The following is a 9,285-nucleotide window of genomic DNA, read 5'->3' on the forward strand; positions in this document are numbered from 1 at the left end:
CTTTTAAATGATTGCTTGCTTGTGTGTTTGTAATAAATCATTGTTATTTCCAATCTTTCTCAGTTCTTTTCCTTTATTGGTCCGATGCAGTGCACAAGTAAGGTTAGCCGGGACGTTCTACCCCATTAATTTGCTTTGCCAGTCAGCGCACACTCGCTGTAATGCTCGGCAGTAATCTGAGTGTGCGCTGAGGGCACTGTCCCCGATTAGCTGGCTGTCTATAGGTAAGTTGTCACGTGAAGTCGTGTAACCCTGCCTGGAGTGGCCATGCTAATTAGCGTTCGTGGGTGCCTCGCAACTTGCTGGTGTGCAGAGTGATCTGTGCCCGGTAGCTTCAGGACCAGGTGTTTGGCAGGGACCAGAGTGCTTCTCCTTGTGGCAAAACTCAAACCCTGGATCTGTGATGATAAATATGTCTTCTTCTCTCTCTTCTCTCTTCTCTGTCTCTCTCTGTCTCTCTCTCTCTCTCTCTCTCTCTCTCTCTCTCTCTCTCTCTCTCTCTCTCTCTCTCTCTCTCTCTCTCTCTCTCTCTCTCTCTCTCTCTCTCGAACAGACACATCTTTAAAACTACAACCTCCATACTCGGGGTGCAGATTCAACTTTGGGCAGAAAGTAACATGGGCTATGTGGCCCAGGCCTCGGGGGTTGAATTGAGGCCAAGGTGACCAATATATAAATATTTGGCAACCAGGACAACCCATTGGTCTCGCATTGAAATGTCAGATATTTTTTGAGTGCAATGCAATTAACCAAGTTTAGGATAAGACCTCTCAAGGTTGTGCCTTGCCATATAATGGGGGATCTGATTTGTCTTGTTATAATTATCCCCCGCCAACCAACGAAGTTGGCGGGGGATATAGAAATGGGTTCCATCCGTCCGTCCGTCACATTTCGTTTCCGGAGCTTAACTACAAATCCCCTCGAGATATATTTCCGAAATTTGGTACACATATTAAGCAAGTGGTGAACTGGTGCCTTTTGATATTTAGAGATTTCCCCCAAAAAATTTCTGTCACTTTCCATGGAAACAAGTTGGGTATTAAGAAATAATTGAGGTTAACCTTTGTTTCCAGAGCATAGTTGCAAAACTATTAACTATTTCTTTTTGAAATTTGGTACACACATGAAGAATGAATTGAACTGGTGCCTTTTGCTACTTGTCCTCATTTACTATGGCGGGGGATATCGAAGACTTTGTCTTCAACGGATGCTAGTTTATCTTTATGTGTGATCTGTGTGCCAGTTTCTGGTGCCCCTTTGAAGATGTAATTTGTCAAAATGAAATGGGATCCCTGAACAATGGAAAGAAAGGTGATTGTGTTCAGCAGGTGTGGTGGTCCAGAACTGAAGTTTGCAAAATGGTTCTTGACATGGAAAAAGGGTAGCTCTTAATGTCACTCTGTTAAGCTCCCATCTCCTGTTGATGTTCAAGATAATCTTTTTTTTTTCTTTCTTTATTTTTTTGTATCCAACGTCAAGGCTCATGGAAGAGCGAGAACATTGAACAGATCAGGATGCAGCAGACCAAAGGAACAGCAGAAAGAGATGGGAAACACCGACAGCAGGGGTGAAGGACAAAACCAACAGAGATTTGGATAAATAATGGTGTGGAGAGGAATGAGGGGGAGGGAATGGTGAACTAGATGGATACAGGAAGGAAAATAAATAAATGTGTAAGGAGGTGGGACAGCGGTCTATGGGAGGGGGGTGGTAAAAAAGATCATTGTTTTGGATGGAAGTGAACACAGTAAAATAACTATACATTCTGGGACAAAATGAAGTTCTTGACTTAACTTTGTCCCAGAAGGTCAGTTTTTAATTCTTCTTCTGTAAAGCAGCTTGGCTGTCAGGTAGTTACCATTTTGTTAGGGTGCAACTATGCTGCTGATCATGTGCCCCTTTACCAGTACACTGGTTCTCATTTCACCAACCTTGGAAGGATGACAGGCTGAGTCAACCACACCTGATTCACCAGCCAACGGGGCTTGAACTCAGGACCTTAAGATCCCAAGCCAGCCACTCTAACCACTCTAAGCCAACACCAGGCTTAGTTTTTAATTCACAGGTGATAAGTCATGAAGGTTTAAGGACCTTAAGATCCCAAGCCAGCCACTCTAACCACTCTAAGCCAACACCAGGCTTAGTTTTTAATTCACAGGTGATAAGTCATGAAGGTTTAAGCCAGTTCTCATATACACTTAGATTATTATCGATGAGATTCTACTTGTGTTTTAGCTTTTTTCAATTTCAACATGTATATATATATATATATGTATACTTTTAATTAATTAAGGCTTTTAACTTTTGCATGTTAATTGAGAAAATCTGAGGCTGAAAGAGACTACGACATACACTGCTATCCTATCATGAGCTGTGTTCTGATGGAAATGTCAAACGAGTCAACTTGCTGGGATCTTGGACGATTGCACCGCATGGGTTTGGCTGAAGTTTGCAATTTTGATTTACAGTTGATAAGATTGGTGTAATCTATAATAATCTAGCTATGGCCTGTATATGTACCTGCAGTATTTGCTTCAACCATCCTCATGGCATAAAGTTTACTTTGTAGTTAAAAATCATTGATGACGTAAGGGCCAATTTGTTTAAGAAATTGACCTCGAATGCTGAGTTCTTCCTGAAACCTGAAACATCTCAATCATCCCATTTTCTCGTTCGTTTTGGCTTTCCCTTTCTTCCATGTCCATGTAACTTGCATTTGTGGTGAACCAATTGTTGGTATCCCAAGTAGTCAACATCTACAGATAAACATTTGTGGAACGTTTGAATGGGGAGGATACATTGCTGGGTTGACTGAATTGGATACTGGTGTGGACCCACTGTTTGTGGAGGTCTTAGCTTGAAGGAAGGTATTTTGGAAAATCAATTGTTTCCAGGTGAATAAGTTTCTTTCTTCAAGTGTGCTGGCAAGATGGCCAAGATGTACGCACAATCGCTTCGAAGGTGTGTAACCTGGGTTCAAATCCTGACCTAGCTATAAACTTTCATCCTGGAGTTTCACAGGCCGGGTGATTCATCAATGTGTGGACATTAAATTGGGTCTCCTGTCTGTGAGCTCTCGTTGGTGGATGTTAACGATCCCACGGTGTCTTTCGCGAAGAGTAGGCGAGCTATCACCAGCACCATGAACCAATTACAAATTCCAAACCTGCAGAGGGCGTGGCGTCGGCGGCACAGCTCCGCCCTCAGACAATGATGCTACCCCACAGTGTTGTCCTGCATACGAATGAAGTTGAATATGTAACCACATTTCATGTTTATTTCACCATCGTAAGATGATTTTGTACCTTGAATGTGGATTATATCAGTTCTTCGGACCTTTTTCGTGATCGTGTTCGCCCGCACCAGCCATGATTTGAGGTGTGCTCACCGACTCTTCGCCAAGGACACCCTGGGATATTGTCGTGTTCAGGCCAATTAACACCGACCTGGATAGATAGCCGAATGGTTTTACCTTGGAGATTATCGTGCACACGGGATGGGGAACAACAAGGCGTGTACCGGAGGTGTTCACCAGAACGGTAACACACGACTTGATTATATCGAACCCACAAGGAATAGACAAACACAAGTAAATTCAACAAATAATGGATTAATGAACATAAATCGATGAGTAATAATGAAAACAAAGCAAAGGGCGATAATGAAAAGTGAAGCAAAACTAAATCCTAATTTGAGACGTCTCCATTCGGTTATAAACACAGACAAGAGGAAAGATAAAAATAAAAGAAAATCCTCCCTTTTTGCCGGCATTCAGCCTTGCATCCAGAGGTGAGCTTTAGGAGCTTCAGTCGTCAAACCGCATAGCCACTGCGTGGTAAACCGCACCAAAATGGCGCCAACTAGCTATGTGCGGTCACGTATGTGAGGTAATTTACGCAGACGGTCTTCAACGCCAGGGCCCACAAACCGTCGTACAGCTGCTTTTCACGATCGTGCTTGCCACACCACTCCTCACAGCACCAGGTCCACTTACAGCCAAGATGCCGCCTTCTTCCTCAAGCATAGAACAGGAGACTGCCGAGTTATTGCTGAGACATGCTCCTCTTCTTCCCTTGCTCTCCCCCCAAAACACACAATCTTCACAACCCAGTCGAACAGTCAATGGCGAGCATCTATTTTGCACGAACGAGAATCGCACTGCTATTTCGCCGTTCCGAGAGGGACCAGAACCTCACACTTTGCTTCCAACTGCCCTCTTGTCTCTCTTGCACCTTCTCCTTCTCTTACGTCGCCCCGACCAATCATAAGCCTCGGCGACACGGCCTGCCGGAACGAAGCTGGGAAGGTGGGGTTTTTGCCTACTCGGAAACGTTCGGCTCTGCTGTTGTTGTTGAAAGTTCCTTTTTTATAGCCAGCCTTGTAAATGTAAAAATGTAGGCACAGGTCATGGGGGCAATCACATATTGGGAGAGATTATCCTTAGACCCTAACTAGTTAACAAAGCACCACCCCCCCCCCCTGCCCCGGTGTGGTGACATGTAAACAACCTTAAGCTCATGGTTTTCCCTACTTAAATTACATCGAGACGTCTCCGACTTTTCCACGGACAATGCTACACCATACAATCCTATCTTTGCCATGAAATTCCTCCATCTACCCACACAAACATAACAATATTTAACATCCATCAAGCAATCATGCCGACAGATGGGATGCTCAGTTGATGCATCACAAGGGCTATACCTTTATAATCTCCTTATTCGTGGTTGTTGAAATGCCAAGGTGCATTGTGAGGTCGCATTTAGTTGTGAAGCTAACTGTATGGGACATTTGTGAGACCTAACAACTTTCCTTTGGCGTTTTTTTTTTTTTAAACCTCTGCCACCGAAGGTGGAGCAGGTTATGTTTTCACCCCTCTCTGTTTGTTTATTAGTTGGAAAATCGAAGATTTTTTCAATTATATTGGTCAGTCTATTTTGTTATTCTGTCTGTTTGTCAATTGCTTACAGGTCACAATTTACAACCGATCTTCACGAAATTTAAAGTTGTATAAAAAATCTCAGTCTCAACTGAGAAGCCTATTGATTTTGAGGTCAAAAGTCAAATTTCTAAAGTTGTCGTTTTTCATCCCATTGACTTGAAAGTTGAACAGGATTTGCACAGTCCATCACAGAATGGGGGAAGCAACTATTTTTGAGGTCAAAAGGTCAAACTTCTCAAATAAATTTCAATCTGAAAAATAATCAATTTTCATCTGATTGACCTGAGCTTTGATTGACATTGTCAATTTTAATCTTAATGAAATGGACAATTTGATGTATCCATGGCGACATTTGAAGAGAGGGTGTATCTTGCAAATATTGTGTTCAAAGTTTTTGTTTGTTTGTTTTTTAATGGGTTATGGGAATGGCTGAAAATAGCCACTTATGATGAACCAAGGTATTTTATCATTGGTAGTGAAAGTGATGGATTCTTTATCAACAATGAGTAGACTTTAAAAATTGTACCTTTTGACGAGCAGAGTACCTCTCTCCGGGCGATCTTGTTCCAAGCACACAACACGTTCTTCTGACCTACCTTTATTTGGGAGGTGTATAGGTAAGTGGCAACTGCCTCAATCGCTCCCAAAAATAAAAGTAGCCCATGTTATGTGCATGAAGCAAAAACGTACCTACTGCTTGTAATTCAAAACTCCCCACTGCACTGGAAAATGTGGGGACAGGAATATTGTACTGTGAATTCCAGGTGAGGTTACACGGTAGGAAGGTGGGGGTCTTTTACTCAGAGAGTAGTTAATGCATGGAATGGTCTCCCTGGAAAGGTAGTGGCAGCAGAAACAGTAGATAAGTTAAAAATTCGAATTAGATAGGTACCTGGAGGTTTATGGGGATTTTGGCAGGAATTTTAGGTAGTTTGAGCATTGATGGGTGATTTAGGGTTAGTGCATGTGCATGGAGTGTTTTGGTGGGGATCTCATCAAGGGGTGTTGTGTGCTTCCCCCCCCCCCATGCTCATGTCCCCTCCCCTGGGGAAAAAAATAATTAAAATACAAAACAAACATTTTGCATTTTTCTTATTTTGATGATGTGTTGATAAATTGGTGTGATGTTTATGTGGTGCAGGCATGATGGGCTGTATGGCCACCACCTGTCTCATTTCTGTGTTTCCTTGGTAAATGGTCGACTTGTAATTGGTTCGGGGGTGCCAGCAGTGACCACTATTTTCGTTGTGTCTGTGTGTCTGTCTCCGTGTGTGTCTGTCTGTCTGTCTCTCTCTCCAGAGCATAGCTCCGTGACGTTTGATGCAATCTTGATTAAACTTGGACACAAGCTAGATATCATGGTCTACTTGTGTCTTTTTGTATGAGGGGCGTCCCACGCCCCTTGTGGGAAGAGCCACGCACACTTGAACTTTTTATTTATATTTATTTTTATTTTTATTTATTTTTCTCTTTTCTTCTCGCAATTTCATTTCCTCGAAGCTGTGCGTAATGTCCATAAGTACAACATATGAAAAATCCAATTTTATTTGGTCAATTTTGACGGACGAGATAGGTTTTACAGTAGGGCTTCCTCAATAATGCCCGCGAACCATCGTCGCCTCCCGGCTAGTACCCTTATTGTTTTTGTGTGTTTGTTTGCTTGTTGCGCTACTACCCCTACAGTTCTGGGCGATTACGTCCATATTTGCTCCATAGGATCAGCATGACCCCAATTCATGTATCGGGGTTGTTTTTGTCTTTGCTTGTGGCCTTGAAGAGGGGAGGGAGAGGGATGCAAATTCTCGATGTAAATGTATCGTGGAGCACCACATCCAGGTGAGGGAGGGTCGTACAAGTCTCCATCATTTACGGTGTCATATTCCTGTCCCCACGTTTTCCAGTGCAGTGAAGTGTTTTGAATTAAAAGCCTTAAGTATTTTTTTGCTTCATGCACACAACCCAGGTTGTTTTTTTTGTATACATAGCTGTCAGTTACCTATACACCGCCCAAATAAAGGTATGCGTCAGAACAACGTGTTATAAGCTTAGGGCGGGTACTCTGCTCTTGTTGCTTGACTTTGATAAAGTTTACTAAATTTAGCGGTTGCATCATTACCAAGTCAGATTCCTGTTACCTCTGCCACTGAAGGTGGACGGAGGTTATGTTTTCACCTCTGTTGTTTGTCTGAACAGGATATCTCAAAAAAGTTGAGAACGAACTTGGATGAAACCCGGTGGACAGGTTGGGTGTGTGCCACGGACTAATTGATTTGATTTCGGTGAAGATCTGAATCCGGATGAAAGTATGCGCTCCGCCGAGTGTTCTTGTTCGCGGTTGGAAGTGTTGCCATGAGTTGTGGAGTTTTTGAGGGCATTTTCTTCAATCCTGTGCCCTGGGGGAAGGGGTACAAAGAGTACCAGCCTTCACCCCAGACATTTTATCAAAGATCACTTTTTAACTTAATATACAATTGTTAGGAGCTCCTATTATTTATTTTTTTATCTTCTGCATGGTCTGTTGCGACAAAGCAGACACCACGTATGACATATGTGGATATCAGCCGTGATTTTAACCTTGTCAGAATCTGTCTGCCAGGTTTTGTGGATCCTGAGAAACCGGAATTTAGCTGCTGCACAACACTTCCTGTCCCACGTATGACGTAGGGGGAGTAAAATCCCACACGAGATATCCTGTAGACCAGGCGTCGGCAACCTAAACCAGGCCGCGGGCCACTGGGCCACGTTCGGGCCACCTCACGGGCCGCACCCCCCTCCCAACCCGAAGAAATAACAAACACACCTAAAATCAATGATAATAAATGTAATTGTAAATTGAACCGAAAGACTTGCAGTAATCACAATGTGAAACAATTAATGTGAAGGCTGGGGATTCTTTGATGCAGACAGAGAGTCAATGTCTGGCTTGATGGAGGAGGAGGCCAGGAGGAGGACATCTTGAAGATGAGCGTCTGTAAGCTGTGCTCTCGTCTTTTTCTTCGTCAGCTTCATGCGACTGAACAGCTGCTCGCAAGAGTATGTGGACCCGAACAATGAAGCTAAGCACAGGGCCTCCCTAACAAGAGCCGCGAAAGCACGGGAGGCTGAGAGCGAGTGCCAGAACTTCATTGGCGACAAAAGAGCAAACTTTGCGCGGTGGCTCTCTGAGCACTGGAGCTCAATGAGCTCCAGCTGAAGGTCGTCAGCCACATCCACAGAATCCACATCAAAGGGAGCGGAGAATAGCTTGAACTCTTTCTCACAGGCGCGCACATCTTTGAAGCGTCTCTCGAACTCGCCTCGCAGCTCAGACAGGGCAGCGGCGTAGCGACGGCAGGCAGCGGGGGTCGGGCGCAGCTCAGCCAATCGGGCGAAGTGAGTGAATTTGTTCTGGTTGAGCTGATGCTCCCACAGGCGAAGTTTGCATTCGAATGCCTTCACGAAGGTGAGGAGGTCAGGTACCAAGACATCTTTACTCTGCAGATGGATGTTCAGCTCGTTTAGATGTCTAGTAATGTCCACCAGGAACCCGAGGTCGCACACCTATGCGGGATCCTCGAACTGAAGGACAGGATTGCCCTTCTCCCGCAGGAAAGACGCCAGCTCATCCCTCAGGCTGAAGACTCTCTCCAACATCTTTCCTCGGCTGAGCCAACGGACCTCGCAGAAATAGATCAGGGTGCCGAACTCTGCCTCAGCGTCAGCCAGGAGATCGCGGAACTGTCTGTGGTTGAGAGCACAGGCGCAAACAAAGTTCACCACCCTGACGACGACAGTCATGACCTCCATAATGGTCACAGACTTGGCGCACAGAGCTTCCTGGTGCACCAGACAGTGAAAGCGCTTCACATCCTGCTGGTGTCCAAGGCTGCGCAGGTACTTCACAAGAAGCGCCGCAAAGCCTTTCTTGTCCCCGACCATGTCATGATGCCGCACATGCGAGAGAGGTCGAGGTCAGCCTCCTTCAGCCAGTCTGTGACTGTCTTGCACACGTCGGCGCCAGTGGTGGTACCGCTGAGTGGGATGAGTCGGATTAACTCCTCAAAGATGACGAAGTCGTCCCTGCCGCCGCGGAAGAAGATGACAAGCTGAGCCGTGTCATTGATGTCAGTCGACTCCTCCAAGGCGATGGAGAAGAAGTGAGCGGATTGACACATGTCCTTCAGGGTGCCCCGGACATCGGTGGCCATCTCCTCTATGCGGCAGGTCAAGCTCCTGGCAGACAGGCTGATCGCCGCAAACTCTCTCGACTTGTCAAGACACACGTCCTCAACCACGGCCATCATGCACTCCTTGAGGAATTCACCTTCGGTAAACGGTTTGAGGTTGGTGGCCACAAGTTGTGC

The 9,285-nt window shown here is 45.0% G+C and overlaps 1 protein-coding gene across 1 annotated transcript; it reads right to left on the minus strand.

Annotated features, from left to right (window-relative positions):
* Nucleotides 1-7,813: 7,813 nt before the first annotated feature.
* On the minus strand, nt 7,814-8,728 carry LOC147025351 (general transcription factor II-I repeat domain-containing protein 2B-like). The gene is made up of 2 exons (XM_085887076.1): nt 8,510-8,728; nt 7,814-8,416 (listed from the first exon to the last, which is right to left on the minus strand). Exons 1-2 carry the CDS (start codon nt 8,726-8,728, stop codon nt 7,814-7,816), a joined length of 822 nt encoding a protein of 273 aa, XP_085743202.1.
* Between the last annotated feature and the right edge of the window lie 557 nt (nt 8,729-9,285).

The sequence above is a fragment of the Eptatretus burgeri genome, chromosome 6 (assembly GCF_056783735.1).
Source record: "Eptatretus burgeri isolate ZD-2024b chromosome 6, Ebu_testis_v1, whole genome shotgun sequence".
Taxonomy (NCBI): Eukaryota; Metazoa; Chordata; class Myxini; order Myxiniformes; family Myxinidae; genus Eptatretus; species Eptatretus burgeri.